General features: G+C 45.8%; 1 protein-coding gene across 3 annotated transcripts; it reads right to left on the bottom strand.

Moving 5' to 3' along the window:
• Positions 1-1,881: 1,881 nt before the first annotated feature.
• NOLC1 (nucleolar and coiled-body phosphoprotein 1) lies at positions 1,882-23,747 on the bottom strand. Of its 3 annotated transcripts, none has more exons than XM_083440384.1 (14): positions 23,592-23,747; positions 22,287-22,342; positions 19,766-19,890; positions 19,002-19,114; positions 16,862-17,030; positions 15,320-15,435; positions 12,883-13,021; positions 10,718-10,855; positions 10,010-10,099; positions 7,980-8,087; positions 6,503-7,093; positions 5,128-5,237; positions 3,690-3,770; positions 1,882-3,524 (listed from the first exon to the last, which is right to left on the bottom strand). In XM_083440384.1, exons 1-14 carry the CDS (start codon positions 23,700-23,702, stop codon positions 3,366-3,368), a joined length of 2,106 nt encoding a protein of 701 aa, XP_083296510.1. In that variant the 5' UTR covers positions 23,703-23,747; the 3' UTR covers positions 1,882-3,365. The 3 variants fall into 3 exon arrangements, with proteins under 3 accessions (XP_083296510.1, XP_083296508.1, XP_083296509.1); XM_083440382.1 differs by having other exon boundaries at positions 15,320-15,438; positions 23,592-23,746; XM_083440383.1 differs by having other exon boundaries at positions 15,320-15,438; positions 19,002-19,111; positions 23,592-23,746.
• Between the last annotated feature and the right edge of the window lie 8 nt (positions 23,748-23,755).

Here is a 23,755-nt window from a genome sequence, read left to right as displayed (position 1 = left end):
GGACTGCTTACTAGCGGGAAGGTAAACGGCGTTTCCGTGTGCAGCTCTGGCTTGCCAGAGCAGCGATGTCACGCTGGCCACATGACCCGAAAGTGTCTCCGGACAGCGCTGGCCCCCGGCCTCTTGAGTGAGATGGGCGCACAACCCTAGAGTCTGTCAAGACTGGCCCAAACGGGCAGGGGTACCTTTACCTTTAATTGACACGCTACACTGGCCTGATCTTGGATCACATGTGTTGGGTAGGAAATAAGACGGATGGCTTTATAGCGGATCCAATGCAGACCTCAACTAGCGATAAGACGACTGCAATTCCTTTGGCATGAAGTTCCCACAACTTTCCATTTCGTAGGCCGGGCGCTGTTGCACTGGAAACCAGCCATATGAAGAAAGTGTTCAATGTTCTTTTCTTTGATGTTCTACTTTCCTCTTTCATCTGTGTCAGCTAGGGCAGCAGGTGTCCTTAATTTTGACTAGGCGAGAGCTAATAAAACTAGTTAGCACTCCAGATACGATTTGTATTGGGGCGGGGGGGAAGAGACCCAATTAACCGCGAGGTGGGTTGTTCTTTAAAAGTGGGGGCTGGACATTTTATTTGGGTCAAGAGTCACTCTCACCTCTTGTTGCAAGCCACATTCCAAAAGCGAGTGGGGTGTGAGCCAGACAGTGGGAAGAGTCAAGATACTCCTGCAATTACAGGCACAGGGCAATTATACTTTGGAAAATGCTTGGCTTGGAAACCAGTTGCTGGCATTTTCAAGATGTCAACAACAAAACAAGCTTGTGCCTATGCTGTATTTCTGGTTGGAGAAGAACACTTACTGGCTCCAGGAGGTTTTAAAAACCTAACCGCAGCATAGTGGTGGTGGTGGTGGTGGGAGAAGGCACTGCAGGGTAGATGGAGAAGATCTTCTGGTCCCCTATGCCTCACCCAATGCCTTAAAGATCAGGGTGGCTTGTCCCCTATGCCTCACCCAATGCCTTAAAGATCAGGGTGGCTTTTAAGGCTATCTGGGGATTGGTTCCAGATCTTGCCCTGCTCCTGGCTGCCTAGGTGGGAGCTGGCACAAAACGCAGAAGCTGCGTGCTCTCCTGGGCAGGAAAGATTTCTTAGCGCTGCCAGACAAACACCCCTTTTCATGAAATCTGGACAGAACAATGGTGCGTCTGAGAGTGGTGAAAGATCCTTCCTTGCCCAGCACAGCGTGGAGTTCCCAAATCAGCCAGAGCCGGATATAAGGCTGTGTGCTAGCTGCCACCTTGACAGATCCAGGAGAGCTCCTAGACCTTAGTAAAGGTAAAGGGGGGGACCCCTGACCATTAGGTCCAGTCGTGGCCGACTCTGGGGTTGCGGCGCTCATCTCGCTTTATTGGCCGAGGGAGCCGGCGTACAGCTTCTGGGTCATGTGGCCAGCATGACTAAGCCGCTTCTGGCGAACCAGAGCAGCGCACGGAAATGCCATTTACCTTCCCGCCGTAGTGCTACCCATTTATCTACTTGCACTGGCGTGCTTTTGAACTGCTAGGTTGGCAGGAGCAGGGACCGAGCAACGGGAGCTCACCCCGTCGCAGGGATTCAAACCGCCAACCTTCTGATCGGCAAGTCCTAGGCTCTGTGGTTTAACCCACAGTGCCACCCGTGTTAGGCAGAAGCATTTAGTCGCCCAGAACTGCCTCTTGACAAATCAGGTCCCCTCACCCTACCTTGCCCACCCCCCATCAAACAACTCTTTGTATATATGGAATGAGCACAGCTCTACCATTCCCAACTGGGGCTGAAAAGCTGCCCTGTTAAATGCCAATGCATTAGGGACTTAATAAAGCAATTTCTGTCCACCTCAATTCAAGCACCCTTAGGTCTGGATTAAACAACAACAACAACCCTTTATCGACATTTTAAAAACATTTTTATTATACTAAATGTTTGTCTATTCAAATAAAATACCCAACCGTCCCAACACCATTGCCAGTTTCTTGTACCATGCCAATGGAATCTCAAGACATCAAAAGGCAAGGGGCCAAGGCTGTGAAAAGAATAGCCCTTTGGGGCATTAAGACACATTATAACCTTGGTTGTTTTGTCTTTAACCCGCAGACATTGCTGGCATAGCATTTACTGTGGACGGATTCCAAAGTACAGCGATACCCACAACAGGGAAACATCTAAAATGCTCTCTCTTGACAGCCAGCTTCCCACGCAGTTAATCTACTGGGTTTTATTACTTTTATGCTCCAAGTGGAGGAAACACATGGTTGAAGGTTTTCTCTTTGGGGGTGGGGTGGGGTGGGGTAAGAGCTCCCAACAACCACTTCTCCCATCTTTCCATTATCAGATGGTACTTCTTGAACAGGTCCGGTTTCTTTTGGCAACTGGGTTCTAGCTCAGGCGTCTAGGCTGCACCCTAAAGAGGCATTCTCTGGCCACATTGAAGCACATCAGCAAGGATTAACATGCCTGTGGTTGCAAGCTTCTCACGTAAGAGCCTTAACTGGACCTGGCCATCTCTGGGAAATAAAAAGTCATCACATTCCCCAAAAGCAAAACAAAGCAGATGGACAAAGGCTTCAACAGGCCCAACTGCACACTATCCAAATAAGAACGGCCATTGTGAGCGACATATTAGTTGGCAGAGCCACCATGCAAGAACTCTCATCTCCCCTCAAAGGTATTACATGATTGCCAAAATAACAATGAGTGGCCCTGCGCTCTGGAGCTATTTCAACCCTTGGGTATTTTCCTGGCTTTTGGAGAAACCGAAAGGAAACAGGCAGACATTTTGGTTGCCTCATCTACAAAAACAATGGCCCAAAAAATTAACTCGGTGATTTTCAAGTAGTTTTTAGCCAATCCATTTATAGGAAAAGGGAGATTTGCCTGAATTTAACCAAGTTGCCCAGCTCTTAGAGATTATGGAAATGTTTTATGAATGCCCCAAATGAAGAGGGGGGAAATGATAGGCGAGATTGCGAAGGTGGGATGACCCTTTTGACAGCAGGCAAGACCAGATTCCCTACCAAGGAGCGGAGCAATAGAGATGCATGTCGCTTTCGGTGCATCCTTAATGTTAGATTTGTTGGAAGATTAAAGAAGGGTGCTTAGCAAAACAAGAACAACATACATATTGCTTCATGAGGTCTGCTAGAACTGAACTTGTGTCATCTAAAAATAAGTTTGTACTTAATTAAGAAAGTCTGGGAAGTCCTCAAGAGACAGTCACAGACACGGCTAAGTTTTGTCATTACGCAAAAGAGCAACCATCTTCCCATGTTACCAAAACAAGAGTTGATGCTTTGTGGGAGAGATATCCCACTACACTTCGCATCTTTTCACATGCTCAGGCCTTGGATTCTGAGGAGGCAACTGAAGTTTAGTCGCTTTCAAATTTGATGGAGTTTATCTGCGTAGAGATCGCGCCGCCACAGTAACTTCCCCTTTTCTTCTTTGTCTTCTCGTGTCGGAAGGATTTCCCTTTTGTAAATTTCAGGACTTCGTTGGCCTTTTCGCCCCAGTCACCCGCAGCTCCTCTCTGGAAGAGATAGCGAGTCAGTGACCACCAGCCAGCAAAAGAACACCCGAGTATTTACTGAAGAGGCAATGCTCCCTAAAGCAAACAGGTCCTAGACTGTGCAAAAATTCCACAGTTTTGCACAAACCACAGTCTGGAGGAATGCAACTCTTATCTTCCTCTTACCTTGGCGTCAAATGAATTGTTTGCTACTCGTGCATCCACCTCAATCTCTTCTGCTTTTACTCTGCGGAAAGGACTGGACTGCTGTTGAAAGAAAATTGGTATTTTGGTATTTTCTTGAAGTAGCCGTCGTGCTAATTTAAAGCAATAAGCCCCAAACTACATTGGATTTATGGCGGTATGCACCAAAACAGTAAAGTTAAGAATCTTCCTGGGACAGAAATGCTTCATGATGCCCCAGTGACTAGAACAGGGGCCGGCAACCTAAGGCCCATGGGCCACAAGCGGCCCATGCGGGTCGTTTAACTGGCCCATGGACCCCCGCCGCCCGCTGGGTTGGCTGCCGTGCGCCGCGCTAAACCAGCGCGGAGCAGAGCAGGGACCACCTTTTGTGACACTGCCCGGCTTCCCATTGGCTGCAGGAAGCTCCAGCGAAGTTTTTGTGGTTTGGGCCGTGATGCGCAAATGCTATTTCCGGTGCAGAGGAACTGACCCCTGGACTAGAACCACAGATGCATTGCTGTCAACTTACAGATTTGAAAATAAGGGACCAGCAGCCTCAAAATTAAGGGATCAGCAGCCAAAATAAGGGATTTTCAGAGCACAGCTATGTTCGACTTCTGAGCCCCTCCGAGCCAAAGACAGAAAGCCCAGCCAGCAGCCAAATGAAGCCTCAAGCGGTGGTTCCCACAGCGCAGCAACCCGGCAAAGGGGATGCAGCAAGGAAAACCACCGTCACCTCTCCGCAGCGAAGCGCTGAGCAAAGGCGAGTCCCCAGGCAACGCAGCCGATTGGATCGGCACAAGGCATGCAAGCTCCACCCCCCAGTTGTTCTTAGACTCCTTATTGGATGAGCAATGCAGCCAAGCAACACAGTTGGAGTTTCCCTCCTCCGTGGCGCTGGGATAAGGGTCTTTCCTGCCAAATAAGGGATGGTTGACAGCTATGTACAGATGCCTGGCTGCTCCTGGCAAATTTATAGCACCTCAACAAGCTTTTCTCAGGGGAAAAGGAGACAACCAACAGAGATGAAAGCTTTTCGCAGCTCTTGTCAAGAAGGCAATTCCACCCCTTCTCCCGAGATCCTCTCAGTCTTCTCCAAGAGACTGAGAAGAGATATGGTGGCCATCTTCAAATATCTCAACGGCTGCCACATGGAGGAGGGAACAAGCTTGTTTTCTCCCACTCTGGAGGGCAGGACTCGAACCAATGGCTTTGAGTTACAAGAAAGGAGATTCCAACTAAACACCAGGAAGAACTTTCCGACAGTAAGAGCTGTTCGGCGGTGGAACAGTCTCCCTCAGGAGGTTGTAGGCCTCTCCTTCCTTGGAGGTTTTTAAGCAAAGGTTGGGTGGCCATCTGCTAGGAATGCTTTAGCTGAGATTCCCGCGGCTAGATGACCCTCGGGGTCCCTCCGACTCTACAACGCCATGATTCTTACCCGTTTCATCTTGGGGAACGTATGTGGCGTTTTGGGTTTCTTGTTCTTCCCCGCATTTGGTGTCTCCTGCCCCTGGCTGTCCTCCCTTTTTCGTTTCTTCTTGGATTGGCCTGCCGTGTTTCAACACAATCATAAAGGTAAAAGGTAAATGTAGGTCCAGTTGCGGACGACTCTGGGGTTGCACGCTCATCTTGCTCTATAGGCTGAGGGAGCCGGCGTTTGTCCACAGACAGCTTCCAGGTCATGTGGCCAGCATGACTAAGCCGCTTCTGGAGAACCAGAGCAGCGCACAGAAACGCTGTTTACCTTCCCGCCGGAGCGGTACCTATTTATCTACTTGCACTTTGACGTGCTTTTGAACTGCTAGGTGGGCAGGAGTTGGACCGAGCAACAGGAGCTCACCCCGTCGCGGGGATTCGAACCGCCGACCTTCTGATCGCCAAGACCTAGGCTCAGTGGTTTAGACCACAGCGCCACACGCGTCCCTACCACAATCATATCTTACTCAATATAAGAGAACAGCCCATAGAATAAGCAGTCAGGTGGGGTGGGGTGGGAGTAAAAGTGAGAAATATTTTCTTGTGCCCCACATCCAGTGCTACTTTAATGACCCATATTCTTTTTGACTGCCCACTGAACATAAGATGCACTGCAGTTACTGGGGAAAGACTGCACATGCGACATTCATGTATGCGGTCAGGGTGGATAAAAATCAATGTTTTTTTATTTTTTTAAAAAAATTAAAAATCAATTTTTAAAAAATTTAAATTGGATTTTTGAAATAAAATGTTTTTGGAGGGAAAGTCTTTCTAAAGATAGTTTCCTGTTTAAGTTACATTATAGTCCAAAGGCTATTCATCAGGAAATAAGGATTTAAGTTTTTCATGTGTGCTAAAACATAGTCTAAGGGGTTTTTGTATTGTTTAACCACATCGGTTAACAAACATGGATACACATGCTATAATGTTATTGTAGTTAATAAATTGTTATTAAGGAAATTACTGGGTTTTTCCCCTTCCAATAAAGTACAGCAGAAAAGTTGTCCCAACATAAAGCTAACTTATTAAACCTCACAATAATTTCATAATTATCTATGTATTTCGAATAGTATAACCAAATCAGTAATTTTTGATATAACTGTAAAAACCACTCTGAAGATTTATTATTCCAAAAACGAAACCTTCCTTTGGCTGTAAATATTAAGATTATGCCAGCACAGCAAGAATGAGTCTTTCTGCAAAAAAACATGATTTAAATCAAGCCTTACTGACTAGTGATTTAAATTGTGATTTAAATCAAATCCACCCTGCACGAATTATTAACTTTCTTTCATATTCAGCATTCCCTACTTCCTTCCTGGCCAGCAGTGACGTACCTCCATTGACAGCCCCATCGTCGTCATCTTCATCATCAGAACTGCTACTCTCCCCATCGCTAGCCACCTCAGATGTAAGAGTCTTGGAAGACGGCGTTTTGCCTGCAGGCGCGGATGAAGCTTTCGATGCCTTTTTCTTCGACGGCTTGCTGTTTTTCTTTGCTTTATTCTTTAGCCCCTCCCCTGCCGCTTTGGGCTCGTCGTCGCTGGAGCTGTCGGAAGAGCTGCTGCTTTCGGACTCCGCTTGCTTCGAAGCCGCTGTGCTCTTGTTGCCGGCCAATTTGCTAGCCGGCTTCTGAACGGGCTTGGCCTGCGACTTCTTAGCCGACTTCTGGGCAGGCTTGCTCTGCTCCTCTTCACTACTTGAGCTGCTGCTGCTGGAGTCTGAAGAACTGCTTGCTTGGGAGGCAGAGAGGCTAGGTTTGGATCCTGACTTGGGATTCTTCGCACCAGTTTTGGGGGGAGCAACTCTCTTATCCCCAGAGCCAGCATCCGCCTTCTTTCCAACCATCACAGGAATCTTCTTTGCCGCCTTTGCAGCTGGTTTAACTGCAGCATTTGCAGGGGTTTCATCCTCAGAGCTGTCAGAATCTAGGGAAGCAAATTTTAAAGGAGAAATTTCAAGGACAAAAGCAGTGGAGGTTCTGCACTATTTTCACAGTTCAGTTTCAAGTTGTACACCCACAGGACGAATCCAAATACCAGTGTTTTCACTATTCAAGGAAGAGTAGGAGGGGAAAGGATTTTGTTAGGAAAGCTGACTTAGGAGGGTGTGAGATTAATTATAGGGTCCCTGCCCATACTAATTATCAGACAGATTGGCACACGAGATATATATGTGTACACATTTCATGTGCAGTGATTGGAATATTTACTCATTGATCAACTGAGACAATTTAAACAAAGCAAGGATACTTGCCGGTTTTTAAACAGACAGGCACCTCTTCTGTGGCTAACTGGAGCATAAACAAACATAGGGAATAGGCTCGGTTAAGTGATTGTAATGGCTACTTAAACGGTGGAAGGTTATCTTTTCTATGGAACATCTACATCAGGGCAGTCTCTTGTGAGCTGCAAGACAACACGCAGGTCACACACTGCCTTGCCGCATGGGGTGGGGACAAGCCCAAAATTTGGGATTTGGGAAGGCAGTGCGAGGGCTGAGGACGTAAAATGTTGCTGAGGGCCGCCCAAAAAGGCTTCAAGAGTCACATGCAGCCCTTGGACACTGCTGTGGACCCAACCCTGATTTATATCCTAAAGCTCATTGGCAGGGCCACACTTAAAGCCTAAAGGGCACAAGGAGTGGTAGAAGAACATCAAGCAAAGTACTTGCAGCATTGTGGCTTTTGCTTGTTTTAGATATGGCGAGGAACACGTCCAGGGATCTGTGTAACTGTGGCCAGATCTTGAAGTTTTTGTAATATGGGAACAGTAATGATCAACATGGAGCTTGTTTGCTTGTAACCCCAGGTACCTGAGCTATCAGAAGAGCTGGTCGCTGCCTTTGACGGAGCGGGTTTAGCAGCAACCTTTGTTGCAGACGATTTGGCAGGAAGCTTCTTGTCTTCTTCAGAGCTACTATCTATGCACAAAATCCAAACAAGACAGTGGTTTTAAGTCCCAGCACATTTTAACCTTGCACCGCAGAGATTCCAAGCGAGGTATGTGCTTTAAACGAAAACAAACAGAAGTGCTAACGATAGCTTTACAGTCCTGTGCTCAAGATATGCCAGGTGGGGTTTTCAAAGCGTTGCAAAAGCCCTGTTGTGCCAGCATCTCTCGAGATAGGCCTCTGTCAGTGGAGATCAAGTGGTGCAACATCACAGATATGCTGATGTAACAATGTCCAGCAGGAAGTCTAACACTGGGTAGAGGCTAGAGTATGATAGGCAAGGAGTGGACATACACCAAACCCTCTGCTCCCTTACAGCCCAACGTTGATAAATTATTACGCTGACCTCAGGAGTGGTACAAGTCAAAAAACGCCCACTGAATCAATGGAGGCTAAACAAGCAACCTATCCTACTCCAGCAGGACCCCTGGACAGTTAAGGCCAGACAAAGGTTGACTATGGGGTTGCGGCACTCAGCTCGCTTTCAGGCCAAGGGAGCCGGCGTTTGTCCAGAGACAGCTTTCTGGGTCATGTGGCCAGCATGACTAAACCGCTTCTGGTGCAAGGGAACACCGTAACGGAAACCAGAGCACACGGAAACGCCCTTTGCCTTCCAGCTGCAGCGGGACCTATTTATCTACTTGCACTGGCGTGCTTCTGAACTGCTAGGCTGGCAGGAGCTGGGACAGAACAACGGGAACTCACCCCATTGCACGGATTCGAACCGCCGACCTCCTGATCGGCAAGTCCAAGAGGCTCAGTGGTTTAGACCACAGCGCCACCCACATCCTACCAGCACATCCCTCTAACAGGGAGGCATACGATATCGCTCTCTGTTGCCCCGTGACATGCGCAAGAGTATACAAAGGTGAACTTTGGTGAACTTTGGAACTGTAAGGTAGCCCTTTCCACCAACAGCCCAGCTTCAGGAATATACAAGAGCAGCTTGTAAGACTTATGGGGCATGATTGTTTCTAATGTCTGATGTTTCAATATGGTTTTTTTTAAAAAAAAAATATTCTGTTGGAAGCTGCCCCAAGTAGCTAGGGTGACCCAGTCAGGTGGATGAGTTATAAGTAATAAATCAGTATCATTATTGTCAGGTATTTTATTTACATTCGTACCTTGGTTGTTGAAATCCAAGGCGCAGCTTCCAATTGGCTGCAGGAGTGTCCTGCAGTCAAACGGAAGCCGCCCCGGATGTTTGGCTTCTGAAAATCGTTCAAAAACCAGAACACTCACTTCCGGGTTTCATTCGTTCGGGAGCCGATTTGATCGGGAGCCAAGGCGTTTGAGATCCAAGGTACGACTTTATTTATGTATTACGATTTATATACCACCCTTCATCGTAAGATCTCAGGATGGTTCACAGAATAAAATACAGGATAAAAACAACTATATAGGTAAAACCAAACAGCGAAACAGTAACCCCTGTCTTCCCACATACATTTAAAAGACTGTAGAATATTAATCAACTAAAGGCATGGTTGAAGAGGAACACATTTGCCTGGCACCCAAAATATATATAATGAAGACGCCAAGCGAACCTCTCTGGGGACGGCATTCCACAAACGGGGAGTTACTACAGAGAAGGCCCGTTCATTCTGCTATTCTGCCTCAAGCCTCTGGACATAAAACGTACAAGAGAACCCCCAATCCACTCCTAAGCACGATTCTTCATCAAGTGATTACATTTGCCCATGTGTGAGATATCCCCTGTGCAAAGTAATTCTGCACCAGTTGTAGACATCAAAAGCAACAGACAGGTAGCCTCAAACAGAGGGTACTTCTGTCTCACTCACTGCCTCCATAGTATGTAAATCCAAACACTTCCTCAGTAAAAGACACAGTGATAAAAGAATCCAGATAACTTGCTTGTTTCTGGTACTCACCTGAGTCACTGTCTGAACTAGTCTCTTCTTTTTGGGTGGAAACAGCAGCAGATTTGGGAGCAGGCGATGGCTTAGCCACAGGTCCTTTAGCTACAAAGAAAAATAGGCTGCTTTCACTGAACTTTCTCTTCAAGGGGCCCCAAACAATTCCAGTCTAACAAACGCTCATACCCAGATGTATGTACAAGAAGACTTTTTAAAAGCAGACAGCCCAGCACAAATCAGAACAGTCCCTTTAACTACAAAGGTTTTTGGAGTTGGGGTACTTACTAGCATCCTGATCTCAGGCTACCAAAAAGGGCACCTAGCATTTTGCAAACAAGGCACTTTAAACTGATGTGCAAAAGGTGTTTGTTGACGTGCGTTCAGCCAGTGATTGCGGGGACTTGTAAGCTTACATGTTTCGTGACAGAGAAAGGCTTTGCTCAACTGGTAGAGGCCTCTCTCTTTGTTGGTACAAAGCCTTGTGCCCGCCAGAGAAGCCAGGAATTCTGGAATACACAGAACCAAGGCCAACCTTGGAAGGTTCCTTAGTTTTTCTAGAAGTTTTAACAAGTCATTAGGCAGTATCCGACAGAGAGCCTATTTTATACATGCGCATAAACTCCCTGCCCAAAATGCAACAAAACAAGGACTGTTTCTCGAGTCCCCTCCATCAGATATGGACGCCGTCACCTTAATGTTTAATTCCTCTCCACAAATACATACTTGCTGTTTTCTTCTTGGGCACCTGTTCCTTTTCATCATGGTTTTCCACCTTTTTCTTAGAAGTCTTTACAGGCAGAGATTGTGCTTTGCCCTTGCTTGACTCTACGGATGAAGGAGGTGGCACAGCGCTGTACTGGCCTGCGAAGAAGGGACAAAAGAGAATCTGGTGGAATGAGATCTGCCAACAACCAAAAAACGAGAGACAAATATGAAGCTAGTCACATTACACTGTGTGTGTGTGTCTTAAATCATCTAGCCAAGAGGATCTCTGCAGCATATGCTTCTCAAAGTGATACTGCAAGAAGTCAACCATATATGGCCAATCTTGCTGGTAGTTCTCTCAGATCCAAGTGGCAGGGTCTTGTCTCTAACCTTGTGCTATGTCTCTGAAATACAACATAAAGTTGTGGGGGTTTTTTTTTGGGGGGGGGGGGAATATCCTGCTCCGCTCTCCAGCTCTAAGCTTGGAGTTGGGCCGGAAAACAAACCCCTGTCTGCCAACAGCTCAGAGCTGGAGAGGTGACAGGCATTTGGTCTGCCTCAGTGCCTATTAGGCACAGACTAGGCCCACATGCCTCTCCTTTCCCTCTTTTACAAAAATTTGTAACTGCTCTGCTTCGACACACAGCCTATGGAAGTCTTGGACCTTCCACCAGCCGCTGCTCCTCATCGTCCCTCTGGCTCTGAGCTTGAAGGACATGTGTTTCCTCTGGCTCGGTCAGGTGGGAAAGCAAGCCTATGTTCTACTCAAGCTTTAAGAGACAGCAGGCAGGGGACAGTTGTGGTTTGTGTACAGCAAGCGCAAGGCTAAAAGGAAGCCCAGGCTTCAGGCAAACTCTGGGAAAGGAAAGAAGGCTGAGGCTATAATTCACCCCATCTCCAGGCCAGTAAACCCCGTATGTTACATGTTACATCTAACGCAGATTCCAGGAAGGCACAGATTGGGCACCTTACAATAAACAAGCACGGAAAATAATTTTAATTAATAAACAAGCACGGAAAATAACTTTATTCTTTCTCTCTCTTTTTAAGTCTCTTGTCTATTACTTCTTTATTTCTCTTTCTAGAGAAGAAGAATCTTCATTTGCATTAGCCACTAGCCATAACAATAAAATAAAATATACTGAAAATAGAGGTTAAAAACTTAACCATAGAAAATATATTTTGGGGGTTTACATCAATAATCAAACAATAGATCCTATTCTAATTGCCCCCCTGCTAAAAACCTCACAGTTTTTGCTGATCATCTTGATCTGCTAAAAGAAAGGACACAGTAGCAAAGGTTGACCGACCCAGCATAGACAATAATAATTTTTCCTGCTTTTCTTTTTCACTCTTTTTCTATGTTCTTACTGTATTTAGATCAATGTTTTAGCCTTGGCCGCAAAAAAGGGGATATTTGATATTAAGCTTTATATTTCTCTTTAGAAATCCTAATAATATTTATTCCCCCCCAAAAAAGAATTATAAAATACGAAATGAGATATAAAGCCATTAAGTCAAAACACCAACCGCGACACAGCACTCACAAAACGCGCTGCACTCCCTGGGTGATTTAAAATTACACATCATTTAAAATTACAAAAACTATTGAGAAAGGTCTTCAAAAGAACACAAGGAGAGTAAACTTCCCTGGAAATGCTATTCTGTTACCAGGGTCCTCTCTCCCTGATGGGTATGTTAAGGTAAAGGTACCCCTGTCCGTACGGGCCAGTCTTGCCAGACTCTAGGGTTGTGCGCTCATCTCACTCTATAGGCCGGGAGCCAGCGCTGTCCGCAGACACTTCCAGGTCACGTGGCCAGCGTGACAAGCTGCATCTGGCGAGCCAGCGCAGCACACGGAACGCCGTTTACCTTCCCGCTGATAAGCGGTCCCTATTTATCTACTTGCACCCGGAGGTGCTTTCGAACTGCTAGGTTGGCAGGCGCTGGGACCGAACGGCGGGAGCGCACCCCGCCGCGGGGATTCGAACCGCCGACCATGCAATCAGCAAATCCTAGGTGCTGAGGTTTTACCCACAGCGCCACCCGCGTCCCTAATGGGTATGTTAGTATTGGCATAATAACTTGGTCAAAATGCCCTGTCCCATTTAATAATCTTGTGGCGCTGCTCTGGAATCAACTGGAGCTTCAGGATGGATTTTAAGCATCCGCCAGCAACTCACCTGCCTTGGGCTTTGACACTGGCTTCCCACTTGCCGAACTGTCAGAAGAATCATCACTACTGCTGCTGCTGCTGCTTTCCTTCTTTGTGGGTAGACGAGCACCTTCAGCTTTGGACTGCGGAGTTTTCTTTGGCTCGCTCTTATTACAGGGGAGAAGATGACCCACCGTTGCCCATTCATTAAGGGTGAAGTTTGAAGAGCAATTGCCATCCAAAGCTAATCATTTGCTACCCTACCAGGCACACAACTCAAATACAAGCCGGAGACATGAAAGGCTATTAAAAGAGAATTCATTCCAGAGGGATAGTTAAAGAGTCTTGCGGGAAGAAGTCATACGGATTCTTTAAAGACCAACAAACGTATTGTTTCATAAGTTTTGTGGGGCCAGAGACCACTTTGTCAGATGAATAAAGTAGCTGTCTAGGAGAACCGGACTACGTACCAGGAGTCAAAAGAGGATGAAAAATGAAAACCAGCTCATTCCTTTTCTCTCTTTTTTTGTAAACAAAGTAAAATGTCGCAGCAAAGCAGGAGGCAGAATAATGTGGAATTATCTTCTGCTAATACTTTTAAGCTGCCACAAGCTTTGAAGCAATCCAGCTGCTTCTACATGTATGTTCTCTTTAACAGCATCACCCGCTTACTGTTTACACCAGGCTAGCATTACTGAATCACACCAGAAATACTTCCTGAACTATATTAATGCTTAAATGTGTGTTATAGACCATTTTCCATGTTGCAGATGAGGAGATAACCCTGTGAAACGGTTCCTTTCCCACCATACGGAGCAATCATTTTGATTATAGCGAGGACTGTGCTTAAGAGCTGCAGCCTTAGTCCTCATGCAAAAAGGAATAAGCGCTACAAATGCCAAGTTTGAGGTTACTGTCCTCCAGTTACTTGGAAGGAAGCCTCACTGACCTCAGCAGGTCATTCCTAGTGAAAACACACAGAACTGGACCACTGACTGCCCTTTATATCCATAACTTTTTTTTAAAAAAAATGGTCTTGACATAGTAATCTAAATCTGACTGCATCTGATTTCTATATTGATTTAGGAAGCTTGCCCTGTGATTTCTAATCCATTTCCCAACATGGAACTTGTCCTTTCTGCTGCGAATGGAATACTGAATCTCTCTCCTCTCCCAGTGAACTTATTCATTACTCTTTATCTAACTTGCCAATAGAGCATGAGAACGTCCCTGGATAGACGCAGCTAATCAATCAGTATCAGAAGTTAGTTATTTTTTGTCCCAGAGTACTTTACTCTCAACTGCCATCCTGTTTTCAGTTTTGATGCTTTCGGAGCTCATCAAACTCTGCTTGAGATTCCTTCGGCAATAACAACAGCACCAGCAACAATTATTTTATTATTTCTACCTTGCCCATCTGACTGGATTGCCCCAGCGACTCTGGGCGGCTTCCAGCGTATACAAAAATGTAATAATTTGGTGTAATCTGAAAACATTGCTACCTTGTTGTTTGCATGGTTTGTTAAATAGCACCAATTTAAATATAGAAAACCGGGGCGAGGCAGAGGCCTCTTCCAATAACTTCCCTAGAATGGCCAATCAATCATTCCTACTTCTTGTTTCCCATTTTTAAACAGTTCCCTATAAAAAGGATCTACCTTTTTGCCACATAACAACTAGGTTCTCTTGAAAGCCTTCTGTGAGAGCTTCATCAAAACCCCATTTTTGAAAGTCAAAGCTATGGTCTACTGCAACACTCCTATCTACGGGAATTATGATGTAGAACAGAGCAAGCATTGAGGAATGTATAAAAATAAGGGCAGCCACATATGAACTATTTTTTTCTTCTTCTTTCTTTCTCTTTCTACTTTTCCTGTTTTCCTTCTTCTCTCTTCTTCTCCTATGTTTTTATTGCATTTAAATCAATGTTTTAGTTTTGGATTAAAAAGAGACATTTGATGTTAAGCTTTGTATTTCTTTTTATTAATCCTAATAAAATTTATTTTAAAAAAAATTTTTTGGGGGGGAGTCACAATACAAATATAGTAGAGGCACAGTATCAGCTGAGAAATTCTGGGGCGCAAGGAGAAAATATAAAAGTCAAGAGAAATTTTTGACTTTCTCCATGTTCACAGGGAACAGCTAGAAGATTACGTCTGCAATCCTTTGCACGCTTAATCTGAGAGTAAGCCTGTCTGAACTCAGAGTTCCCAAGTTGAATTTTGGGGCAGACATGTGCGCCACAAGTCTAAGACAGACTTGAGTAGAGGATCATGAAAAGAGCATATAAAGTCTCGAGTGCTCCGAGTGTAAATAGGCCACAGAACTCATACGAAGGCTCCACCCCAAGTATGCTTGCCTAGTTCCCATGCTTTAGTGTAACTGAGTTCCCTCCAAACAAGAAATAAATACAGGAAAGACAAGCCTTAGCAATTCTAGCCACCATACAAAGCTCTATTGCTTACCTTCGCAGGTGGACGCTTTTCTGCATCAGAATCCTCACTGCTGCTGCTGCTGTCACTGCTACTTTCCGTTTTGCCATTGGTAATTTTAATTTTGGGCGTCACCTTGGTGACTTTTGCTGCTGATTGCGAAAGCAAATAATATTTGATGCACAGAGGAAATCAGAAAGCTCGAATCCAGCTATTGCATATGCATAGCGCTACAATAATTTTTACCGCCCCTTTCCCAAGTTCGATTTGCTGGGCTGTACGGTATGATACGGTTAACGATCCAAAACAGTGAATATCATTTTCTATTGTTTTCAGCAAGATTAGTTTGGGTTACTTTAAAGAGGATTCATATTTCTTTGTACTTGGCTTAACGAGTTGGTATCATGCAGTCAAAAAACCCCACTGTTGTTCTGAGCACATTAAGGATGATATATTAATAGAATCAGAGACTTAGAAGGCACCACAGGAATCCTCTAGTCCAACCCCCTGCAATGCAGAAATCTTTTGCTGAAGCCCATGACCCTGAGATTAAGAGTCTCATTCTCTACCAACTGAGCTATCATAAAGGAGGGTCTTCAGTATTGCATCAGGCCTGAGGTCTAGAAAAGGAAATTCATATTGTCCACATTTTCAGTGATTTGGATATGACTTTTTTTTAACTTTTGTAACTTTTACTTTTCTACGACAACACAGTAACCTAGAACAGGTGCAGCAGAAACATTTCCAGCAGAGAAAATAAAAGCCAGTCTCAAAAACACACAGCACATAAACCGTGGTTCGGAACACAAGCTCTTTGTTAAAATCAGATTTTTTTTAAAAGCCCGGGAGAACAAAAAAGACTTAAGTCTTCGCCTGATACAAAAATTACCATAAAGTCGGCAACAGACAAGCCTCTGTGGGCAAGGCATTCCGCAACTACGGTGCCACCACTTAGTAGGCACTGTTCCCAATATTCGCCCATCACCTGGCTGTGGTAGGGCCTGTGAAGATCTCACTGTTTCGGCCAGTATGTGTGACATAGAACGTGGTATTTCAGGTATCCCGATTCCAAGCCATTAAGGGCTCTAAAGGTTAAAACTAGCACTCTGGATTGGGCCCAGAAACACAATGGGAGCTGGGGCAGCTGAGATCCTGGCATAACATAATTGATTCACCCTCCCAGTTAATCTTGCAGCTCTCCCTTGGACCTGGTGGAACTGCTAAACCATTTCAAAGGCAGCCCTATGTATCTATTGTCTGTGAAATGATCCAAACTTAGAAGTAACAGAAAAAAGTCAGCTGCGTCTACAGCAGCATCTCCCAACCTTAGGCCTCCAGCTGTTTTTGGACTACAACTCCCATAATCCTCAGCTAGCAAGACCAGTGGTCAGGGATGATGGGAATTGTAGTTCGAAAACAGCTGGAGGCCCAAGGTTGGGAAACACTGGTCTACAGAACAAAACTCTGGTTATACACGTATTCAATGAACTCAATAGCCACAAAATCCTTTCAGAGCTCTCCTGTGAGAACTTGTTAACTGCATTTTGGTTTTCTGCACTAATGCAGGTGAGTTACCTGGTTTAGAAGCTGGCTTTGCTCCCTTTTTGCCTCCCTCTGGCTTTGGCGGCTGCTGCTTCTTTGGAGCTTCATCTTCCGAGCTACTTGAATCTGAACTAGAACTGCTGGGTTTCTTCTGCGGTTTTGTTTTCACGATAGCTTTCTTAACCGGGAGAGCTGTTCCCTTCTAACGAGAGGAGTCAGTAAACACCACAAGCCACATTACTTCAGTAATATTTTACATAATATTTAGCTGACTATAACCCTGTCTTCAGCAAAAGTTGGTGTGATGGCCTGGGATTCGGACTTGGACGCTGAACCTGAGGAATCCCAGCCTGCACAGGAGTCCCCGCCTCCAGAACCAGTTGAGCCAGGGCTGGATCCTCAGGTGCAGGCACCAGCTGAGTCTGCTCTGGCCCCTGAAGTGATGGAGGACCCATTGCCTGCAGGTGCTCCACTCTCAGCTCCGTCAAAGGAAGCTGAGGTTGCCTCTGGGTCCGGTAACCCTCCAGCCTCTCCTGAGCTGCAGAGGCTCGGGGCAGAGAGGCAGAGGGAACTAAGTTCCCACAGGAGGAGTGCTTGCCTCCAGGCTAGGAGAGGCGATCACTGAGGATCGGGGCCACCCTATGCCTCGGGGCAGATAAAACCTAGCCAGCCCCAGTCCCAAGTTGCGGGAGCAACATCGTTGGTAGCCAGTTCCTCCCTGTACCCTGTCCTGATTTTCTGCCGGAGCTCCTGACCTCACCCGACTCCCTGCACTGCTCCCAGCTTCAGCTTTTACAGACTGCCTCCACATTGCACCTTCGACCTCGGACTGGACTCGGACCTCGTCTCTCAGTTAGCCCACAGGACCAGCACAGTTGGCCTTAACAGCATATCCTGGAGTGCAGCCTTGCTTGGCCTAAATGCTCAAATGCCCATTCTGCTTCTCACACACCATCAACCCATTCTATGTTGTCCCAGGAAAGCGAAGCATGCGAATGTTACCAGTCCAGTGTCATAGCAGAGGAGCGCTCCACCTTCTCTGCTCTCACTATGGTACAATTGCTGGCAACTTCATGAATACGTTACAAATACATGTCAGAAGCCTGGAGGATGGGGTCCAATACGCTTTCATAAGAGCCCATGGTCACCATTTAACAGTTTCCCAAAGCAGGGTCTCCAGCTGTTTCTGGACTACAAATCCCATCATCCCTAGCTAGCGGAACCAGCTGTCATGGATGATGGGAATTGTAGTCCAAAAACTGCTGGAGACCCAACTTTGGGAAACCCTGATTTAAAGCCTCTATTATTCCATGTTCATATTTTAAAACATTCCACCCTCAAACTGTGTACACAGAGTATATTCAAAACCAGCACTTTCAGAATTATAGCTTCAATAAATCCATACCCAACAAGGGACTCCTAGACACTTGGAACAACCAGGAGACCCACAGCAGAGGATTCCAGGAAATGTTCTATTGTGCATGCTTATTTTATGTAGGGCACTGGCCACTATTGGACCCCACCACTGTTCCACATAAACCAAGAGGGCAGTTTAGAATATACAGCACATATTTCTGCCCCTATGCATTGCAGGTTAAGATGAAGAATGGTGCCCTCACTGCCTTTCAGAGAAGATTGCCACCATTACCGATTTTACGGAGGAATCACAGGGTTCCCTCGAATAACTTTGGAAATAGTCTGTACAGTAAAGTTTCCCTGGAGGAGAACAGGGCATCACAACTTCAGTTGGTTCCGCTTGCTTCCTTTAAAACCCATCCCTTACTGCCCATTTATTATTATTATTATTATTATTATTACTATTATTTTCAGCAAACCCTTTCCAGAATGACCCTCATTTCCACTGACGTCATGTCCTGGCCTTTACCTCCACCCAATGTCCAAAATTATCTGCCACCATGTTTTAAAAGTTTTGGATAAAGGTTGAGAGTTCTCTGTAAGCGACCAAGCATAAATCTTAGAGGCATGGTAACCGTTTTTCGCCTTCGCATTATTTTCTTTCCTAAACAAGAATGTCATTGTTATTAAGAACACTAATAATAAAAAACAGGGCTGGCCAGCTCACAGAGCCATATGAGTTTCCATGTTTTGTAGCTTTCAGGCCATCTTGAGGACTTTTCAAGACTTAGAGGAGGAGCAAGGGCAAGAATCTCACCTTTGCCGACGACTTCTTCTCTTGCTCTGAATCGGAAGAGTCGCTAGAATCATCACTGCTGCTCTCAGGAGCTGCCTTTGCTGGCACTTTGGTTACAGCAGCAGGCTTGGCTGCTAGATTTGGGGTGGGGAGAAAAAGAAAATACTGAGTTATTTAGAAAGGAACCTAGCCCCATCTTTTTTATCTTAATGGCAGACAGCAGTCAGCAAAAGTTGCTATTGCAAAGAGCACCCCCTCCAAAAACAAAAAAACCCCACTTCTTCCTACCCTTTGAGCAGATTATTTTAACCCTAAAATAAAGCTACGTTTGCAAAACATCTGCATGTGTTGGTTTTAATATCAGTCATGTAAAACACACCCCTCAGTTTGGGTTGGATTTTGTTTTCTTCCCCCAAAAAAACCTTCAAGTAGATTTATGTGATTTCCATATTTTTCCCCCACTTGCTGAGTAGGACTCCTTAAAGAATCTACCCCTTACCTAATATTCTTTGGCCATGGACTTCCAACTGCATTGAGTTATGTTTATGATAAACATTACGGTATAGTGGCTGACGGAGCCTTTACTCACGAGCACCGAATAACTTATTTGCTCTGGATTGTTCAAGGAGCACGTGATCCGTATCCAAATGTGGACAGAAACAACGGGAGGAGATAGGTGTTTCCACACACAAGCGATGCAATTGGGCTACTCCTCACGGAAGCAAAATCAGCACCCCAGTATGAAGCACCTTATCTGCATACTGGAGCAAACTAGCATAATTTACCTTGCTTTTTAGCTGGGGGCTTCTCATCTTCACTGGAGCTGTCAGAACTGGATGAAGATTCTTTTTTTGCCTTCTTCGCTGGTGGGCCATTGGGAACAGCTTGTCTTTTTTTGGCTTCAGGCGACCTAAAGGAAAACATCACAGTCACTACTGCGTAATTGACCTGTGTGTGAGGTTCATCTGTGACCCCAGGTGCTGGTGGAAAGGCAACAGTATTAAGTTTTCTGTTCCTAAGAACACAAGAAGAGGCTGCTGGATTACTTAGGTCAATGGCCTGTCTAGTTCAGCACTCCCTTCTGACAATGGCCAACCAAGTGTCTGTGGGAAAACCTGCAAACAGGATTCAAGCACAAGAGCACTGCCCCCTCCTGTGGTTTCTCACAACCAATATTCAGTTTTTAAATCCTCTCTCCCAGCTCCTTCACTAATGAATCAAAACCTCCATCTTGTGGGCGGAAAGATAGGCAAGAAGAAACAGCAGCCAAAAAAGAATGCAGGACTGGCTGAAGGAAGATGGGAAACAGAGGTATAACTATTGTCGTTCTAGGATCCAGCAAGATCTATTAAACTGAACTTGGTTTACTTCCTTGTAGGCATGGGTAGGACTGCATTGTTGGCTACCACAGTGCACCTACTTTGAGAGAGCGGAATCCTTTCATTCTTGGCTTTGGTTCCACATCTAGAATAACCAGGAAGGTCCTGTTACCTCCTTCTGAGCACCACAGAACTCCCTGGATTTCAGGGTGGGGTGTCTCCGCATCAGTGCTGAACAGACTTCCCTCCCCTCGCAAATACAGTGGTACCTCAGGTTAAGAACTTAATTCGTTCCGGAGGTCTGTTCTTAACCTGAAACTGTTCTTAATCTGAAGCACCACTTTAGCTAATGGGGCCTCCTGCTGCTGCTGCGCCGCCGCACAATTTCTGTTCTCATCCTGAAGCAAAGTTCTTAACCCGAGGTAATATTTCTGGGTTAGCGGAGTCTGTAACCTGAAGCGTATGTAACCAAGGTACCGCTGTAACTCCATATCCACATTGGGGGGGGGGTGTTACTCCTGATTTATCAAGTATGCACAAACAGGAACTGCAAGTTTTGGGGTTTTTTGGGGGGAGGTGGAACTGTATTTTAAACTGGTCCTCAAGCTAACGATGATTAAAATTGAACACTCCCTGCTACACTGCTGCGTGATAAAAACACATGCATCGGGCACCCACAAATAACAGGATGCGCAGAACCACATCCATTTGCACAAGCGCAATGTGAAAACCCCACCCCCACCCCAATGCTTGTGAATTGGTACACTTAGCTTACTTTTACAACCAAGTTTTCTCACAAAGCAACCCAGGACAAATAAAGGGAATGCAGGGGCATATATATTTGTACCAATATTGAGAGATGATGTACGCGCTAGATTTTCTTTGGTGGTTCTCATCCCTCCGCAGTTGGGTTTAGATTTGTCAAGGTCAACAGAACCAGTTTAAAAGAAGAACATCTCTGATCTCCTCTGATCCCAGGGCAGGATCTGAAAACATGTGCAGCAGCTGGATCTGATCAACAGTGGCGTAGCGTGGGTTGTCAGCACCCGGGGCAAGGCAAGTAATTTGCGCCCCCTAACCCGTGGATTTTAGTAGGGGCAGAGAGCTGCGAGTGTGAGCGCCCCCCCCCCCCGATATTGCGCTCGGTGCAACTGGCCCCCCTCCCCCCCACGCTACGCCACTGCTGATCAATGTCTGAATAGTAGACCTCCTGATGATCCATGATAGAGGCATAAAAATGCAATAAATAAATAAATATTCATCCCCTGTCTTCATGTGGATAAAGACATCAAAGAATAATGTGCCTTTGAAAAGCATGTCCTATGAGATTAATGCCACCAGTGAATCAACTGGTGTAGCAAGCATTTTGGGGGGAAATAATACGTTTGATAAACATTTCACGTTTGATATTTTACCATAAACATCCAGTTGTGCACATTTATTTGTAAGTAGTCCCGTTGACTTTTAATATGTATTACCTCACCATGTGTTCTTTGTGGATCACCAACAGCCGGTTCTGCAAATTTCCATCTGCATACTGGCATTGCTACAAATATGCCATTCCGCCCCCTCCCCTGAATTCCTGCTTGATAGTAGGGCCTGTGTGGCTGCTTAAGCTTAGCAATGCATTAGGAGCAACGGAGACAAGTTAGAACAGCTTTAAAAAAGCACATGATGAAACCAATCAAACGTAGACTAGACCTATGATAGGACTTCCTTTGAGGCACTGGTGTCAAAGAATTCATACTCTTTCATTATCATCCCATTTACTTGGTGTTATTCCAATTTGTGAAGCATCTTTTATAGGCAAGTCCTGAGTCTGATTCACCAGAACTACCCAGACTCATATTCCTAGTTTGGCATCCAGGGAGAGAGAGAGACTGACAATGAACAGCTTTACTAAAACAAGCAAACAAACAACAGGTAACCAATGAAAAATTGCTTGGAACAAACAGGCAGTAATTCTCTCTGAAAAACTACTACTTACTTCAGCCAGTAGTTGAAGACATCAAGGAGAGAAGCTGCATTGGGGTCTTGTTTTGTCTGAAATGCAAACACAATGCAAAAATGGTAAAATATAGAAGGGGGAAAAAAACCTTTTGACAGTAAGTTATGATGCTTTTTTTGGGGGGGGGGGGACCAGTCTGCCCTCCTGCAAGCAAGCACTATGTGCTGTGAATTCTGGAGCCTCCTGCTGCCAACACCCTGGGCTCCTCAGGCACTTTCGCCCACCCTCAATAATCCACTCTCCCCACTCCTACCCACAAACCCAACAGCCCCTCAAAGTAAATGCACTTTGCCGCAGTCCATCAGCACATTTCCTTCCTCCTTTATCAATTACTTACCACTCACGGTGCCTTAAAGATTGCTTTGTAAAACTTTGTGGTACTCTGATGAAGGGTGGTATAGAAATTTAATGTTTATCTAACTTCCACAGAAGCCCACAGATCACCTCCATCCCACATTAGGGCATGTCATTTTAGGGGGTGAAACTTAATTTCTGTGAATTTATTCAATGAGGGGCCTTAATAGTATGTTTCTGGTTGTGAGGAATTCAAATCTGCTATTGCTTTTGTGACTGGACAACATCTAGCTTGGGAAGTCTACCGAGCACATAACTGTTTTCGGAGAAACAATTTTAATTTCACCTTCTGAAAATGCCAGGTGAATGATAAAAGTAATATGAATATGGAATAGAACCGCAAGTACTTGGCAACAGGTTTTTTAAACGACTCTACGCCATTTTGCACACGCTCTACTTACCAAGCCAACTAAATTCTATTAATTTAACCCGAACACACCTTTGGCTTCCCCAGCCACGTGACAATGTTTCGCGCCCCTCGTTTTGGAAAGGCGGAAGTTGCAAAAACTCAAACGTCCCCTAGCCCCACGTGCGCAGAGAGGAGAAACATCTGCTGCCTTGAGACAAGCGCAGCACGTCGCCTCTCCACGGGAGGAGGCTCCCCTCCAACTGTTTTCCCTTTGCAACTGCCATCACGCCCCCAACCAGCCCCTTCAGTTCAGGATCTGAACCCTGACCTCCAAATATGGAGTCGTCGTCCCCCCCACCTCACCTGGGGAGACCTCCCCTTGGGACGTCCATATTTTCATCGGATAAATGTTGGAGGTTATGGCACACTGCTGGCGGGGAAAGAGACCCCCGAGACCCCTCTCCCTTCTCCAGGGATTTCATGCATCCCTGTCGCCTCCACTTGCGCACAGACACGCGCACGCGCCGGCCCCCCCCCAAAGAAAAGCAACAGCCCCCCCCCCGCGTTGCCCCCTCACTCACCACGCCGGCAGCTTTCCCGAAAGCCCGCGCCGCCCCCTCGAAATGGTTTTCTTGCAGGAAGGCGAAGACCAGCGGGAACAAGTCGCTCGGCACCACGCGCGCCTTCGCCATGTCGCCGCCGGAAAAGGAAGCTGGAGCCCGGCACCGGATATTTAACAAAAAAC

Source organism: Podarcis tiliguerta, assembly GCF_965153285.1.
Source record: "Podarcis tiliguerta genome assembly, chromosome: 5".
NCBI lineage: Eukaryota > Metazoa > Chordata > Lepidosauria > Squamata > Lacertidae > Podarcis > Podarcis tiliguerta.
Note: the sequence above shows the minus strand (reverse complement) of the source record. Positions and strands in the feature narration are given on the sequence as shown.

Excerpts from the sequence above, each read along its gene's own strand:
- NOLC1 (XM_083440382.1), bottom strand. The coding sequence starts at position 23,702 with ATGGCGAAGGCGCGCGTGGTGCCGAGCGACTTGTTCCCGCTGGTCTTC. Across the intron at positions 22,343-23,591 it reads TCGGGAAAGCTGCCGGCGTG|ACAAAACAAGACCCCAATGC; the intron begins GTGAGTGAGGGG and ends TTTGCATTTCAG. Across the intron at positions 10,856-12,882 it reads AGTGTCAAAGCCCAAGGCAG|GCCAGTACAGCGCTGTGCCA; the intron begins GTGAGTTGCTGG and ends CCTTCTTCGCAG.